This window comes from Papaver somniferum, chromosome 9 (assembly GCF_003573695.1).
Source record: "Papaver somniferum cultivar HN1 chromosome 9, ASM357369v1, whole genome shotgun sequence".
NCBI lineage: Eukaryota > Viridiplantae > Streptophyta > Magnoliopsida > Ranunculales > Papaveraceae > Papaver > Papaver somniferum.
This window is the reverse complement of record NC_039366.1, coordinates 5114972-5133343: the sequence shown is the minus strand read 5'-3', so window position 1 is coordinate 5133343 and position 18372 is coordinate 5114972. Positions and strand designations below refer to the sequence as shown.

The window sequence follows — 18372 nt, the reverse complement described above, 5'->3', positions numbered from 1 at the left end:
ATCAAAGGAAGGAATACATATAGACCTGGAGAAGGTGAAAGCATTTCGTGACATGCCAACACCAGCAACATTAAAGGATGCCCAAAAGTTGAATGGATTGTTAGCTTCATTGGGACGATTTATCTTGCGCTCATCAGACAAATGCAAGAATTTTTTTAATATTCTAAAGAAGGGAGCCAAATTCGAATGGACAGCTGAATGTGAGAAAGCGCTACAAAGCGTAAAAGATTACTTAATGAATGTGTGTATTTTGCAGAAAACTGAACCAGGGGAGGAATTATTATTATACTTGGTTTCAACACCGCATGCATTAAGTGCCGTACTACTTCGCTTAGATAGAGGAGTCGAAAAACCAATATATTACATCAGAAAAACCTACAATGCAGCAGAGAGAAATTATAAGAAGATTGAAAAGCTAATCCTCGCACTGGTATACGCATCTCAAAAGCTTCGCACATATTTTCAGGCACATAAGATCAGAGCTCTTACAAAAGTACCAATTGAATCTGTAATGAAGAACTCGAAAAGATCTGGAAGAATAGAAAGATGGAATGCACAAGTGAGGAACTTTCAAATCAAGTATGAATATTATCCTCTCCAAAATCACAAGTTATTGCGTATTTTTTAGCAGAGTTCCCATTGGAGGAAGATGAGAGTGTAGATGAGATGATGGAAGTAGACGAAGACCAGGGAAATCCTCAAAATCTCTTAAGAGAGCGAAATTCCAAAAGATGGGAGATACTCGTTGACGGATCTGAAAGGGTATAGGGATAGTGATTATTTCACCACTCGGAGCAAGAATGGCATATTCATTCAGACTGGAATTCGCATCCACCAATAATGAAACAGAGTATGAAGGAGTAATACATGCGTTGCGATTGGAGGTTGAAATGGAGCTAGATGACGTTAGAATAACTAGTGACTCACAGTTGGTGATCCGACAAATATTAGGGATATAAAGTGCAAAAGAACCATCATTACAGAAGTACAAGTTACTCCCATAAGAGATATCAGCAAAAATAAAGAATATAGAATAGAGACACATTTGCAGGAAAGACAATAGATTTCGCAGACGCTCTGGCATTCCTCGCGTCAATGCTGAAGGATCCCACAACTCTATATTTAAAGATCACGAAACTTTGTTTCCCGTCAATCAAAAAGGAAGAGGAGGCAGACGTAATGATGATAGAAGGCGAAGAAGGAGAAAAGAATGATGATGAAGAGGATTGGAGATCGCAACTTCATTCATACTTGAAGAAGGGAGAAATACCAAGGAACAGATTGGAGGCACACAAGTTAAAAAGTCGTGCAACAAAATACGAATTAAGAGATGAAGTACTTTATCGAAGATCATTCCTTGGACCCTCTCTCAGATGCTTGACACGAAAAGAAGGAATGGAAATCCTAAAGGCAATACACTATGGAGATGTAGGAAACAATAGCGGGGGAAAGTCATTTGCATACAAAACAAGGATGCAAGGATATTATTGGCCATACATGCATAAGGATGCGAAAGAGGTATCTAGGCGATGTGAAGAATGTCAAAGACATGGGAACAGAATACATGCACCCCGAGCGAACTTAAGTTCATCAATCAGTGTTTGGCCATTCACAAGATGGGGCTTAGATATCGTAGGACCATTCGTACCAGGATCAGGCGAAAGAACATATCTGATTATCGCAACAGATTATTTCATAAAATGGTCAGAGGAGAAAGAAGTTCAGCACATACGCAATAAGGACATCTTCAACTTCATATTTTAGAATATAATCTGCAGATTTGGAATCCCGGTACAACTGGTGTCAGATAACGGAAAACAATTCGAGGGTGAAAACATAGAAATGTTGTTAAATGTCTTCAAGATATAGATTGGAAAATAAACTCCATTATACCCACAGGGTAATGGACAGGGAGAGGAAACTAACAAGACGCTTGTGAATACATGGAAGAAGAAGTTGGAAGGGCATAATAAAGGATGGTGCGAACAGATCCACAATGTCTTATAGGCATATCGAACAACACGAAGAGAAGAAACATGAATGTCACCATTCTTATTAACATATGGGGTGGAAGCTGTATTTCCCACTGAAGTCATCATACCAACAACAAAGAAAGAGGCTTGGGAGAAGAATCTGAATACCAACTTGATACTGGAAAAATTAGATAACTTGGAGGAAAACAGAGAGATTGCCTTACATCACATGGAAAAATATCACAAGAGACTTGCGATGGAGTACAACAAGCGTGTCAAACTAAGGGAATTCCAACAAGGGGAATTGGTATTAAGATGGATACCATCTTATCAAAAATGAAGAGATGGAAAACTGGAGAAGAAATGGGAATGACCATATATAATCAATTGAATTCTAGGGACTGGAGCATACGAGTTAATGGACAAGGATGGAAGGAATGTTGGGCGAAAACTTGATCATCCATGGAACATAATGTATCTTAAAAAGTAGTATCCATAGGACATTTGGTAGATTGATGCATGAGAGAGAAGAAAAAGTAAATTCATGATGTACACGCGAAGATATGAATGGAAAGAAAGTATTCTCAATAATGATCTATAAAAATACACAAGCAAAAGAAAGAGGAAAAAATAAGACCTCACTAGGGGGAAATAAAATTTAAAGCCTCTAACTAGGGAGGCTAGGTATCCAATTGCAGCGTGCACCCTAGTTCACACTTGTGCAAGAGGCAATATAAATAAGCCCTAACGCGCGTCATAGTTAAGGAAAACCTAGTAATGCATGACTTGGGCGAAATCTGTACCATTCCTGGGACCTGAGTCATGGATAGTAGGGGTGAAACAAAGGCCTATCAGGTAGAGACTCCTTAGTTGAAAGACTAAGGTACTAAGTTCTTTATCATGGAGTGTAGAAACTCTACCAGGGCGCCGCGGTACACGGTTGAGCCAATGGTGTCGGGGGCGTCTAGAGCATACCTCACCGCTCTTGGTAAGTCCTGGCTATGATACACTCGGTCCTCAAGATACCCCACTTAGGGTATGGTCTCGTACCATAAGCCACATAGGCTGAGGAATACGAGGCCGTGAAAACAACTGGTTGTTGCATTACTGGATGGGAAGAGCCCACCCTAACCCGGTAGGGGTACGCTTCCTTGAAAGGGCAATCAGGGGGAAGATAAGGACGACACCCTCGACTAGGGAGCTAGATTGTGTCAAAGACGTTAATATCACAAGGCTTTTACTCGTGGGGGTAATTAGGCTTGTCGTATTAAGGCACATTGATATATCCTGAAGAGGAAATAATACGAAAGATGATAAGATAGGTTCAATGGGTCAATGCGCGAAAACGTAAAGGCGTCCTGCGACTCTATCGCATGGACAAAATAATATCCTGAGGAAAAAATAAGTACTATTAACAGGAGAGGCTGATTAAGACATATATTTAGGGAGGCTCAATAAGACCTCACTAATAAACACCAAGATACCTAACTAAATGTACATGTGATTTTATCTCTTAAAAATTTATATTCGCATAAAAATATTTTCTCTCCTAAGTAGACTGTTTAGCACAACTAAACACAGTATAGGGATTCGTGTGTGAACTCCTTTCGTATTTATAAACCTTGTTTTATATTCACGTAAGCTATGTTTTGTAATCACATATAACTTATATTTCTTAAAGGAGCTTTTCTCTCTTTACAAATATTATGTGAAAATGTTAATATCTAGCATGCTAATAATAGAGGCAAGTATGGGAAGTACAAAAAGAAAATATTCTTCGCATATCTAGAAAATAACTTTACATAGAAGCAAATTTGTGTTTTCTTTAAATGTGCAGCAAAAAACAGATAAAGAGAAATCCAAAAACGAATAGAAACTAAGGATCATTCTGGGGAACTTCATCATGCGAACCAATAGCTCTGGTGTCATCCTCAACATCAGGAGCAGTGCTTGGGATAGAGGTCTCCACAGGAATCTCAACATGAGGAATAGCTTGAGCTTCAACATTACCAGCTTCATCATCCTTGGGATGATCTCCAGGAAGAAGGATTTCTTCATCACAGCTATCGTAATCATAATCACTATCAGGTTCAGGAATGGTCTCATTATCAGAGATGTCAAGGGGCTGCACTTCTTCCAGAGGAAGCAAATTGGAAATGCATAACTCATCCGCGAAATCTTTACCCTTGAGGTGAGCTTCGCGTGCAACATCCTTTTGAGCATTCTTGACGTAAATCCTCATCAAATTCTCAAGGTATATGCATATTCTTTCCGTCCTATTACGCGAAGCTGAAAGTGTGGAGGAGAGGTTCCTAAGATCCTTGTGAGCTTTAGCCAGATCAGACCTTAACTTCTGATTAGTATGTTGGTTGGATTTCTCAGAAACTGCAAACACAAAGAATACCAAAACCGACTCAGAAATAGTAAAGTCGCTCGAAGCTTACAATATTCAAGGGAAGCTAAAAGATTAAGTGACGCAGTCAGCTTGACATGACTACCTTTCATATTATTCAAATGTTTATCAAAATCATCACCTATCATGCCTTCAAGACGGGAGTGAATTTTCTTCTAATCTTGAGCGAGAGAGGCATTTTTCTTCTTTAAAATATCATGTGAACTTCCCAATCGAGTATGTTGTTCGCGAAGCTTGTTCATTTCTACACTCATCTTTATCTTGCTATTGACAATCTTCTCTTTTTCCAAGGACACTTTCTTCACATCTCTATCATATTGGTTCCGTAGAACACGAAGGGAATCCTCTTGCTCTGTACAGGTTCGCCGAAGAGTGAGATATTGCTGAGTAAAATTCTCTTTTTCACTTAAGAAGGTTTGTTTTTCTTCCGTAAGGGCACGACTTTCCTCTGATATAGTTTGATTCCTTAAGTCAGCAATATACAATAACCCAGAAAGACGGGATACTTGGGAATTTAGGAAGTCATTCTGGGTACTAAGGCCATGGTTCTCATTTTTAAAATTATCAATTCGATCAAGAAAGTACGAGTGGTTATTAATCAATTGATCTAATTGATGTTGCAATTCTATATTCTTCGCACAAGCATCCACGACAGAATGCTGATACTCAAATCTTTCGATGACTCGCCTTTGGTTTAAATCTTTATATTCGCGCACGCAAAGGCAAAGAAGGGAAAAATACATGCGAAGATATACATATAATAAAACTCAAAGAAGGAACGAAGAAAGGGGAAAATCACAAAGCAATTGAGAAGTAAAAGGGCATAGCTCTGAGCTCTTGATTATTGCTGCGAAGTTTCTCAGCTAGAATATTCCCAGCATGTACGTCATCATTCAGTTTGGGATTCAGAAAAGTAAGTTCTTGAATAATGGAACTAGATTCATAAAAACGTTCAACTTGAATGAAACGACGCCGAGATTCCAAGCAGTCAAAGGCAGCATTGACTGATGGGTCCAGTTGAGTGAAGATCTCGTTCCTAGTTAACTTATCTGGAAGAAAATCACTCAATAGCTTGACGAGAGACTCGCACAGGTGAAGTTGAGAAGGATCATTGGAAGCTGAACGCGCGAGCTGTATAATGTCAAGGAGAGGTCTCGTACTCGAACCAGCAACACCAGGGGCACCTGCCTCAGAAATAGTAACATTCTCCTGAGATGAAGCATCTGTGCGAAGAGGAAAGGTAGTTAATACTGTACTCATAGAAGGAACAGCTGGGGTAATTCTCTAAGGAGAATAAATAGAAAACTCCATAGATGTAGGGATGGTCAAAGAGGCGGAGAGGGGCATATCTTGCAATGATGCAATAACTTCCTTAGTAAAGAAGGAGATATCTTTAGTGGTAGCACCCAATTCCTGGGAAGTGGGAGTAATCCTTGGAAAAGAAGAAAGATTCGGAGAAGCTAAAAGGAGAAGGTCCTTACAGGTGTTCTGAACGAAATCATCAGAAGGAGCATATGATAACGGACAAGCGAAAGTCCTCGCTTGAGAAGAAGTAATAGATGGTGAAGAGGTGGTAGTGATTGCTTGATCAGAAGTGATCGCATTCTCTTGAGTGATAGGGTCAGTTCGCCCAGAAGATATCTGTTGTGCAGAAATAGGTTTCTTTTTGAAACTTGGAAGAGCCATGCGAGTATCAATAGAAGGAGGTTGTTTGCTTTTTCCAGACTTCTTCTATTTCTCTCTCGCAGCATCCTGCGAATAACAAGGCATATAAGAAACAAAGGCAACAATATTGTTTAAGGAGTAAGGTGTTTCTTAATACCTTGTCATGAGAATGCTTCCTATTGAGAGACTTATCATCTTTGTACCTTCAAGAGGAATTAGGGTTTGGAATGGTGAAACGAGCTCCAGATGAAGAAGTTTCTTAATACAACAGCAGAACAATAATGGCGATACAAGAACAACAATAACAACAGAATAACAATGGTGGTGATTAACTACAAACAATAACAAATATAAGTCGTAAACAACAAAAAGCATAATAGAGGGGATGAAACAAACCTTTGGGAGGAATCCATGGAGTGAAAACACTAACAGAAAAAGAGAAGATGAAGATCCAGAAGAGACGAAAATTCAAAAATATTTTGTAAAGAAGAAAAGGCTAAAGAAAGAAAAATCTCTCTCTCTCTTGAAAGGATTAAATAGAAAAGAAGATGACTAGCAGTACCAGGTGGAACAGGAGACGTGTAGGTAAAAAGTGGAAAAGTGAAAATGTGTGAACGGTTATGCTAAAAATCTGGAAACCTGTAGGTCAAAGAGAATATGAAAAGATGATAAGGTGCGGCAAATCGCATAAAAGGAGCGAAGAGGATTATACGAGGAATTTCTCTCATCGCTCTTTCCGTAATAAAGATCGCTAAGAAAAAAGGCAAAATGTAGGGATTAAATATCGCACTGATAGGTATCATGCGAAGCGGTACTATTATAAGGGGGCGAACGTACTCGCACGTATTAAATCCCAGATGACGGAATCAATGACGTCATAAGGTCACGAGTAAAGTGTGAAACCAGTGCGAAGTTTAAGAGCACGTGCGAGAATATCCAATACACGGGTGCGAACCCATCGCACATCAGATCCGAAAATAGGGGCTTTATTAGCTTTCCTCCACTATGTAAAATTCCTATATAGGACCAACCACCCTTGTGTAGGGGGAGATCTTTTTGAGAGTTGAGGTAGAACTATAGGAGAGAGAAAATTGTTTACTCCCCAAATTAGGGTTTTATCTTCTTCTTTCTAGTATTGATTTCTAAACTTAATGAAATTCTTATAAGTACTCTTCATGATGATTTCTTAGTTTGATACATAGATTATCTAAGAGGTGTAGTAGTGAGATTTTTCACTACTACACAATACTATTAATCTTCTCACTCTAAAATGACCAAAAACTAAAGGAAGAAACAAAGTCCTATCGTAGATGATTTATGTATATTATTAACCTTGGTACGAGCGAATTTCCGAATTTTAACAGGTTACAACTTATCTATAGATTTTCAAGTACTATTTTTTACTTTAAATTTTTTGGTTTTTAAATTATCTTTTTCCGTGAATCTAAGATTCTCTTCCATTTTAATACTTATAAGTTTCTATTTTTTCATGGATTTATAATTCGGTTTTCATGGTTATACAATTAATTTTTTCATCCCATAGTCTGGAATGAAGTTGCTGCTTTAGTCGAGGGTCTGATAAAACATCTCCCTTATATGAAGATTAAACAGATGTATTAGATAAGAAATTGTTTGCATCCAGAAAATATTTCCAAGCACTAAACACGATGATTTTGGTGTTGTTGATGAAACAGGGTTAATAACAGGAAATAATCAGAAATGACAGACACACGGATTTAACGTCGTTCAGCATGGTTTTCCTACGTCCACGGACGAATCCCCTTGGGCAGTGATATTTTATTGATATTTCAATTACAATGTATATTTTTCTCTTTTAGCTACCCCTAAATGATTTTTGCTCCTCCCTATTTATATAGTTGAATACCTAATTTCCGTATAAACTTAAATGGAATTAACTTCTCATGCATGCCTCCATGTTTAATTCTGCATGAAACTGCTCATTCATATAAATTCTGCATGAAACTGCTTATTCATGCCTCCATGTTTAATTCTGCATGAAACTGCTGGAATTAATATTGCATGCCTCCTGGCCATGCCTTGCATTAATTCTGCATAGAACCTCATGAAACTCCCTTCTTGTATTAATTCTGCATGCCGACAGACTGGATTGATGGTTGACAGGCAGAATGGGATGGCAGTATGGATGGGAACTGGCTGACAGCGCATCTGGCAACATGGCTGGGAACTGGTTGGCAGCACAACTGGCATCATGGCTATAAACTGGATGGCAGTGCGACAAAGTACTTGGCTGGAAATTGGTTAGCAGCACTGCTGGCAATATGACTGAAAATTGGCTAGAGGTGCGACGTGCAACCTAACTTTGACCGTTGACTTTGAGTATTGACCGGTCTTTGTAATACTGGGCAGGCTGGTGGGATGCTTTGGTTAACTGGTTAGCGGGCTTGGATGACATCTGAATAGTGGCCCAGGCAACATTCTGGCCCTATATGCGGCGATTTTACTCATAGTACAAACATCGAGCCCTCTTAACCTCCAACTTGTTGCGGAATATGATAAAATTCGCCTCCAAGTGTGGATTATTGTCATATGAAGTAAATGACAACCTTCCCTGTTCGTTTGCGGAAATCAAGACGCCTCAAGAGTAAATGAGAACGAGTCAAATATGATGCAATTCGGGCGTGGGATGAAGAAGATATCGAGGAAACAAAATTTTAAGACCGAGCCCAATTGGGGCGTATAAATTCGCTAGGTAAAATTGTGCGGGGCGGAAAGATCATCTGAGCCGTTGGCTCGGCTCAGCCAGCGAGTTAACTCGGCGGAGCTTTGTAGCTTGGCTCAGCTGGGATGAAACATCTTCAAGTGTAACAGAGTGGGGCGTGAATATCCGGGGCTACTCAGCTAAGTTGCTTCGTGATGCACTGAATCAGGACTATGCTATTAAGTTACAACGTGCTACATTGAATCGGGACTACAAGAATAAGCCGCATCATGCTACACTGGATCACTGGTCGGCCGACAAGCTGCTGTCCGCCGCCAGGTTGCCGATGCCGGAGAAGATGACAGGGTCGATGACAATGACGTCATGATGACGTCACGAAAAGAATATACTGATGCCGTTAGGAATATGCCAGCGCTGTTAAGAATATGACGTCATGCTGGCGTGCACTGGTTGGCCGACACTGCTGACGTGGCATTTTCCTAGAAAACATTTTTTATGACGTCGTTTTTTACACGCCAGCATAGTTGCTGACATGGCGGTTTGACATGTCAGCATATATGGTGACGTGGCGCTCACTTTAGTGTCTGTGTTGTTGATGCGACATGATGACGTGGCAACCTTCAGTCGGTTGGAATTGCTGACGTGGAAGGTGCTGACTGGACCAGACTGCTGAGGTGACGCTTGTTGACTGGACTGTGGTGCTGAGGTGGCAACCGCTGATTGGACCGAGTTGATGACGTGGCCTGTATCCACGTCATCTCTTGATGATGTGGCACCTGCTTAAGTGGCGCCCTGCTGAAGTTTGATGTAGCACAGAGCATCGAAGTTTGACGTACCACAAAGCATCGAAAGTTGATATACCTAACGCATCGAAGTTTGATGTAACATGAATCATCAAAATTTTCCAGAACGTTGATGTTTGATGTACCGCAGTTCATCGAAGTTTGATGTACCACATAGCATCAAGGATTGATATACGCAGTTCATCGAAGTTTGATGTAACAGGAAGCATCGATATTTTTTTTAGAGTGCCAGACGGAATTGAGAACGGCCGCCGGCCATTTTTTCTTTTTTTCCTGTATGAGAACTTTTCGCAACGGTTTTTCTAAACTGTTCTTTAGTCTTGAATTTTCTGTCACGGTTATTTGATCTGTTATCTTTTTAAGAACTGTGGTCGTTTTCTACTTTTTGTAACAGTTTTCAAAACTGTTGCCTTTTCCTTCAACAACTTCTTGCAACGGTTCTTGGGACTGTTGCCGTTTCTCATGGACTTTCCACCACCGTTTTGCTACACTTTTGTGGCCTTTTCCGGATCTTTTTGAGATGCTTTTCTGGAGGTATTCTCTAGGGTTTTCAAGCGCCTACAAACTCGAACATGTAGACACTACGTTATTTGGGAAGCAAATTTTTCCAACTTTGGAATTGAATATGTTGCGGATCGAACATCTTGGAAACAATCTTAGCGATCTTTCCAATGAGTCTGTCTTGGTGGCCTCAGACTATGATGTTGGACTGAAGCAGTTGCGATCAACTGGACTGCAGTAACAGTGATTAACTGGACTGCAGCAGTTGCGATCAGCCGGACTGTAGTGATTGAAATCAAAACTGGACCCATCCATGTTGCGGATCGAATATCCAACAACAATTTTGTCGATGTTTTTACGCCATCTTTTTCCGTGGACCAAACGTCCTGGAAACATTTTCATCAGGCTTTCTAGTGATGCAATTTTTAGTGGTTTCAGAAGGTAATAGCTTCAACAAATCTGGAATTACGAATCTGGACTACATCAGTTGCGATCAACTGGACTACAATAGCTGCGATTAACTGGTCAGCAGCAGCTGCGATCAGCTGGACTGCAACTATTACGATCAAACTGGGCTGCAACAATTACGATCAACTGGACTGCAGCAGTGATTTTTCTTGACGTTCAAACAGCCTTTTCACGGACATGATTTTAAAGCATTCTGTACAACTTTTTTCAATGGGAAAACACGATTCCTTTTCTCGTATTCCCCTTAATCGGCGCCAATGTTTGCACCCAGAAATATTTCCAGGCACTAAACACGATGATTTTGGTCTTGTTGATGAAAACATTGCTAATAACAGGAAATAATCAGAAATGCCAGACGCACGAATTTAACGTGGTTCGGCATGGTTTGCCTACGTCCACGGACGAATCCCATTGGGGAGTGATATTTTATTGATATTCAATTACAGTGTATCTTTTTATCTATTAACTACCCCCCAAATGATTTCTGCTCCTCCCTATTTATACAGTTGAATACCTAATTTCCATATAAACTTAAATGGCATTAACTGCTCATTCATGCCTCCATGTTTAATTTTACATGAAACTGGTCATTCATGCCTCCATGATAAATTTTGCATGAAACTGCTCATTCATGCCTCCCTGTTTAATTCTGCATGAAACTGCTGTACCTAATACTGCATGCCTCCTGGCCATGCGTTGCATTATTTCTGCATAAAACCCCATGAAACTCCCCTCTTGTATTAATTATGCATGTCGGCAGACTGGATTGATGGTTGACAGGAAGAATGGGCTGGCAGTATGGATGGGAACTGGCTGACAGCGCATCTGGCAACATGGCTGGGAACTGGTTGGCAGCACAACTGACAGCATGGCTAGAAACTGGATGGCAGTGCGGCAGAGTCCTTGGATGGAAATTGGTTAGCAGCACTGCTGGCAATGTGACTGAAAATTGACTAGAGGTGCGACGTGCAACTTGACTTTGACCGTTGACCATGCGTTGACTTTGACCATTGACCGGTCTTTGTAATATTGGGCAGGCTGGTGGGTTTCTTTGGTTAACTAATTAGCGGGCTTGGATGACAGCTGAACAGTGGCCCAGGCAACATTCTGGCCCTATATACGGTAATTTTACTCATGGTACAAACAGAAATACCTTGCGAGCTTCCCTGATCTAAACTGGGAAACTATGGGCAAGAAAAAGATAGCGCAGAACTAAAAAGCGAAATGAAAAGATATTAAAGCTCATATGTAGACCAACTTGGAATGCGTGAACTAACCTGCTTGGAACAGAGAACTTATTAAGGAGTGTATCTTACATTATTTTGTGGAAAACAATTGTGGTATTTGGATTTGATGGGGGTTGGTTGAATTTTTTGAGTTTCGGATTTGATATGAATCTAAGCTTCTACTTTCACAATCTCCATATAGGCGAAAATGCAATCAACAAAAGAACGATAGCTATGAGACCTAATGTTGGTCATGTTCACAACTTATGGTCCAATAATCCATGAGGTATCCCCTTAACCGTTTGAGGGATGAGCCTAACACTTGTCTTGTTCACAACTTATGGTCCAAACCTTAGTAGTAAGTATCTCTTACTCTTGCTATTCTCAAATTGATAGTGAATTTCATCTTATTGGTGAATGAAATTGTTGATCCATGCTTAGGGGTGAGTGTAATATAGGCAAATTGTTATCCAAGTGCTATATGCACCTTGAAGTTGTTGTTATCCCCAAACTGGGAGATTTTTGTGTAACCCATTGTTTGATTATAGTGGAAGATTTTCCCATGGTTTTTTTACCCTTCAACTTGGAGTGGTTTTTCCACGTAATTGCCGGTGTTGTGCGATTGCTTCTTATATCGTCATAGTTGTATTATTTCCGCATTATGTTTCATTATTTGTGTGATTTTCGTATTGCACATAGCGGCTCGGATTTTCCAAATCTCCCCCAACACCTACAAGGAAAATGGCAAGGTCATGTACGTTTTTTCAAGCCTCACACACTAAAAACAAAGGTAACGAAGTCGCGAACGAGCTAGCTAAAGAAGGGAGAAACGGAAGAGCAACAGTTCACACCCAAAACAAACATATCTCCGGAGATTTTCAACTTACTGTATAATGATTCTAAATTTATTTTTAGGCAAAGTAACAATGTAACTCGTACTGAAACGAGTAAACTATTTTATTTTATTTTTGAAGTTAGAAATTTTGTTACTTAAAGGTGAGTTACAATATTGACAATTCTTGGGAATTTAATTCCACTTCTATCATCAAGGGAGATGCTAGTTAAGAAATTTGGGCATATGTTGTCCCAGACTTTTGTTTGTGCATTTGTAGGATTCGTCTTCTGGTGTTCCACCGCTTCATTCGACACCTTGTCCGCTACTTGGTTGCCTTCTCTGTATACATGTGTGATCGTTGCCAAAGGAATTTTGGATATTAGATTGTTGATTTCTTGAAGCATTTCTTGTAGATACCATGGGGTGTCGCTCTGTTGGTGTTGTATGAGTGATTTTGAGTCTGCTTCAAACCATACATTTGGCCATAGATGTTAAGTTGCTATTCTAGCCGCCATTAGTAGACCCCATGTTTCTGCTACAATTGCTGATGCAATTCCTAGTGGTGCCGCAATTATTAAAATAATTTTCCCAGTGTTGTCTCTGCACACGCATCCTGTTCCTGCTGGTCCTGGATTTCCTTTTACCGCTCCGTCAGTATTGATTTTAATCCAGTTTGGTGGTGGTGGTTCCTGCTGGTCCTGGATTTTCTTTTTTTGTGCTGAGTCATCATCTGGATGTAGTGGGATGATGTGGTTTTGTTCCCATTTATATTCCTCCAACATTGTCAAGATTATACTCACTGTTTGTTCCGGTGTCTGTTGCTTTTGCCTGTAGACTTGTTCATTTCTGGCTAGCCATAAACGCCATAATGTGAAGGCATATAGCATCGCCGTATTTTTTGATAGCTTGGTGTCCAATATTTATTTCATATTCGCCGGTGTTGTTGTTGTTGAATTTCCCATTGATGTAGATCTCGTTGCAATCGTAACTCCTTGTAGATTCTGTTGTTGCTGTTGTTGGTGGTGTTTTTGGTAGTGGTGGTTGGTGTTGTTGTTGCTGATGTTGTTGTTGTTGTTGTGGTTGTTGCTCTCCGTATTTGGGCTTCTGGCTAAATGAGTAAAGATTAGTTTCCAAACCTGTGTAGCCTTGGGGCAGTGAAAATAAATGTGGTGTGTCGTTTCTGTTTGGTTGTTACATGTGGTACAAGTATCATTGGGTATGAGATGGATGTGATGAAGTTTATCAAATGTTGATAATCCTTCTAGGATAAATTTCCATAAGAAGAGCCTGATTTTGGATGGACAATTCATTTTACTTAGGTTTTTATAGTCCACATTGTTGAAATGATGTGGTTGGGGCATGGTGTTGTTGGTTGAAGTTGTGTGGTTGGTTGAGGGTTGATGATGGTTAGGTTTTATGAGTGCATTGTAACCAGATTTCACTGTATAGTTTCCACATTTTGAGAATGGCCAAATTAGTTGGTCGGGTTTTGGTTCTTTAGGGAGGTGGATATTGGTGATGCATTGGGCTTTGTTGGTGGTGAAGGTGTTGAAAATGAGTTCGTGGTTCCAATTATTTGAGTGTGGATTCATGAGTGCTACCACCAGGGTATTGATAGGAAGATTCGTGGTTGGTGTGGTAGTGTGGTGTGGGATCCAATTGTCTGCAAAAAAGAAACCAAGTTAGTTAAACTTCTCCAGTATGGACTGGCTGTTTGTTTTTTGCATTCCTCTTTATCCAGTGATAGGATTGGTTGTTGGTGTAGATATTTCTCTTCACACATAGTGTTCCACACTGTGTCTTCTTTTTTATGTAGTTTCCAGACTCTTTTCATTAGTAATGCCTGATTGTTCTCTTTCCTTTTCCTGATGCGTGCTCCTCCGTCAGCCTTTGGTTTTGAAAGTTTATCCCATCCAATGGGGTGAAACTTTCGATGTTGGTGATCATGTCCCTAAAAGAAATTCCTTGTGATTCTGTCCAACTTTTGGTGTACGTGTTATGGCAGCATTTGTGTCTGCATAATGTGATTTGTTGTTGGAGTTAAAGCCGTGTTGATGAGTACCAATATGCCTGCCTGGTTCACGCATTTCATAATCCAACCTTGTGCTTTGCGTTCTGTTCTGTTGAGTAGCTCTGCAAACAGGTTAGAAGAGTTTCTACCCTTTTTAAATAGTACCCCTAAGTACACCGGTGGCTCTGATGTGGTGTTGTACCCAAATATTGATTGCAACCATTACACTGTGTGTGGAAAAAGCTTTGGGTGGTGGATAATGGTGGATTTCTCTTTGTTTATGTGCTGGCCTGCTGAGTTTGAGTAAGCCTCCAAAATGGAACTAATTGAGATGCAAGTTGCAGGGTTGGATGTGCATGTCATCAACAAATCATCAGCATACATTAGATGTAAGATTGGTGATGAATTGTTTGAAAGTTTCAGGCCTTTTAACTTCCCTTGTAGTTCTAGATGACCGAGATTGGTAGAAAGTACATCTGCACAAATGATGAAGATATATGGGGATAGGGGATCCCCTTGTCGCAGGCCGCAATTTGGTGTAATATGCCCATGTTGCGATCCATTAATGGTTATTGGTGGGCCCGGAGGAGTGCGAAAAATTGAAGCGAAATGAAAACGGGCCTACAGTAATACCGCAAGTGCACGGTCGTCAGTTGTAGCTCGTGCAAGTACGGGTCGATCCACAGAGACTGGGGGTGTTTTGTAGTGTTTAACTATTTTGGGTTCTAGTTGGCTATTGGGCTTTAGGTATCAAAGGGTTGTGGTACCAATGGGTTATGAATACCCTTTGGAACTGTTGGGATTTGAATACCCTTTGAGTAAATTGGGCTTAATGGGTTTGTTGTAATGATGAAGTGGTTTTGGGCTCAGTGGGCTTTTGGATTGACTATGAACTTATGGGCTTTTGGTCTTTTGAATTGCACTGGGCCTGGTAACAGTGAACTGGGCCTTTGATTTTGAATTTGGGCTTGGGCTCAGTGTAGTGAACTGAGCCCTGGATCTCTAAACTTGATTCTTAGCTGAGCCAAGCTCAGTTGCAGCAGCAGCAGTGCAAAGGGCTTCAGCAGCAGCAGAAGCAGTGCACAGCAGCAGCAGCTGGGGGAGAACAAGGCAGCAGAGCACTAGTGAAGAAAAAGGGCAGGTGCTCAGCAGGGAAAGGGAGAGCAGGAGCTGTGCAGGCAGACAAGGTAAAGCAGGCTCTAGGCAGACAGGGCACTAAATCACACAGGGCCAAGGATGGCATTTACAATGACAGGTACAAAGAAAAAGTGACAATGGTATATACATGGAAGCAACACAGGGCAAAAGGATGCAAATTTACAATGGCAAAAGCAAACAACACAAAGTATTATGAGAAGGTGACAGATCAATGAAAATAAACAAAGAACAATGGAACCAAGGCCTAAGCCAAGGGCAGGGGTGTGAAGAAGTAACAAAACAGTTAAGTTGCAAGTGACAGTAAAAACAGATTGTGGGCTAAGCTAAGGCTTTGAATCCACCCTTGTGTCCTAGCCAAGCAATGTGATCCTAGGTTGAATTGAAAATCCTATGCATACATCTAGAATGGGAGGAAAACTAATTTTCTCACTAGTTTGCCCCTAGCATTGACTGTCTTTTGACAGAACAATCAATCACAGGCACTATGAGCATCAATCTCTTCCCATTGCTCAATCAAAACACTGCACTAAGGCTCTAACCTAGCATTCCACTACCTAACAGTGCACTAAAGCTTCATCTGAGCCTCAGCAGTGAACTCAGAACATAATTAACACTACAATGGAACTAAACATGATCATGTGAAATAACAGGAACAACACAAAAATTGGAGAGACTGGCTAATCCAGTTCTCCCAAAACATCACATTAACAACAACATCAACAGGATATTAAAACAGGGAAAATAATTAAACACATGAACAGCATATGCAGAACATCATGAACATTACACAAAACCAAACATAGAACATATGCAGAACATCAAAGTTCTGGACACTGGCTATTCCAGCATAAGCTTTTACATCACACCCACAGTCATATTTATACCCAATTACAAGTTAGGGTTCTTCCCAAAAAAATCCCTAAAATCAAACAGAAATTAGGTAAATTGTTGCTACCTAATTTGACAGTACAAATCAGATCCATATCTTCTAATACTCTCCCTAACAGAAAATTAGGGTTCTTTAATAAATTCCCCCAAATCAGAAAATTTAGGGTTTGGTAATTCTTACCCATAGTGATGTGATTTGACGAGTTTTTCTTCGACCCATTCTTCTCCTTGGTCCTCTGTTCCATTCCCATGCTTCTATTTCTTCTCTAGCCCTAGCTATTGTACCAATTTCTTTCCTAGGGTTTTCTGAGAAAGAAAAGAAAAGAAATTGGTAGGATAGATGGCTAGAAGATGGGGGGAATGATTATAGTGGAGTTGGTGGTGTTTAGGTGGCTATGGAGTAGGTGGTGGCGATGGCGGTGGCAGGGTGATGGTGGTGGTTCTGCACAGGGTATGGTGGAGAGGAAGAAGGTGAAGGTCGATTGTTTTGGGAAGAAGGGGATGTTTGGTTAGGTCATAGGGTTCGGTCGCTATGGTGGGATCATCGAGTTCGATGTTTGGCGAATCTCGACCGTGGGATATGGAGATGAAAGATCAATCTGACGGTGAGATGAAGTGGATCCTGCAGCGACCGTTGGATTATACAATACAACAAAATTAACGACACCAGATGGAGTTAGGTGTTGTAGTGTTAAGCGGAAGTATCGAGGTTTGATGCTCAGGCAAAGAAGCGACCGTAGGATCTAAATGTGATCTAATCTGAAGGCTTGGAATTTAGGTACTATGGTGTTTGACAAGAACTTCAGATTTTGATGCACTATAGTGAAGCGACCATCGGATTCAGATGTAATCTAATCTGACGGCTGAAGATGGAGGCGGGTATGTATATAGAAAATGGGTTTGGGTAAGGGTTTTGGGACTTGGGTATGCCAAGCCCATATATTCTTTAAGAACAATTCTTCCTTCTTGAGCCCATTCCTAACTTTTTGGTCTTGTGCGCACCATTCTTTGCGGCTTCCTTGTGTAATTTCTTCCGTCTTTTCACCACTCTTCAGCTCTTTTCGCTCCGCAAGTCATCCAGACTTTATTTATTACCTAAAAATCTAAAATTAAGTAAGAAAAATATTTATTCTTGAAAACAATGAAAATACAGAATATGGGATAAAATGTAGAATTAATGCACAAAAGATGAGTTAAATGCCAAGAAAAATATATAAAAATATGCACTTTTTAGCACTCATCAAATACCCCCAAACCTGAATTTTACTTGTCCTCAAGTAAAACAAAACTAAGGAAATCCTACTATACCACTGTCGCTGGTCTCTCGAATGCATTTAGCGTATGCACTAAGCCTTTTAAACCACTAAGTGTCCCTAGTGGACGAGTTAAGTCTCGTGAAGGTTTGCTTAGAACGTACCTACAAAGTTCTAGGTCAAAATATAAGCTCAGATTCCATCAAATGTGACATGTGCAAGTCAGTTTAAGCTCACAGCAAAATGGATATGTCAATCTAGCTATCAAAGGCACAATCCTAGCACTGATAACAAATAAAGACATGTGATAAGAGTGTAAAGTGTATCTACACATGTGTAAAGAAAGATCTGAAGTTATGACTACTAATCACCAAGAGATAGTTTCTCAGGCTAAGAACCAAGGTCGAAATCTAGCTAGCTGTCCGGACTTTACGAGAATTGTGAATGAGTTGGAGGTATTTCACAATTACTCGCGTT

General features: G+C 40.3%; 1 protein-coding gene across 1 annotated transcript; it reads right to left on the bottom strand.

The window, feature by feature from the left end:
• Positions 1-13076: 13076 nt before the first annotated feature.
• LOC113311208 lies at positions 13077-13472 on the bottom strand. Its single transcript, XM_026560053.1, has one exon. It carries the CDS (start codon positions 13470-13472, stop codon positions 13077-13079), a length of 396 nt encoding a protein of 131 aa, XP_026415838.1.
• Between the last annotated feature and the right edge of the window lie 4900 nt (positions 13473-18372).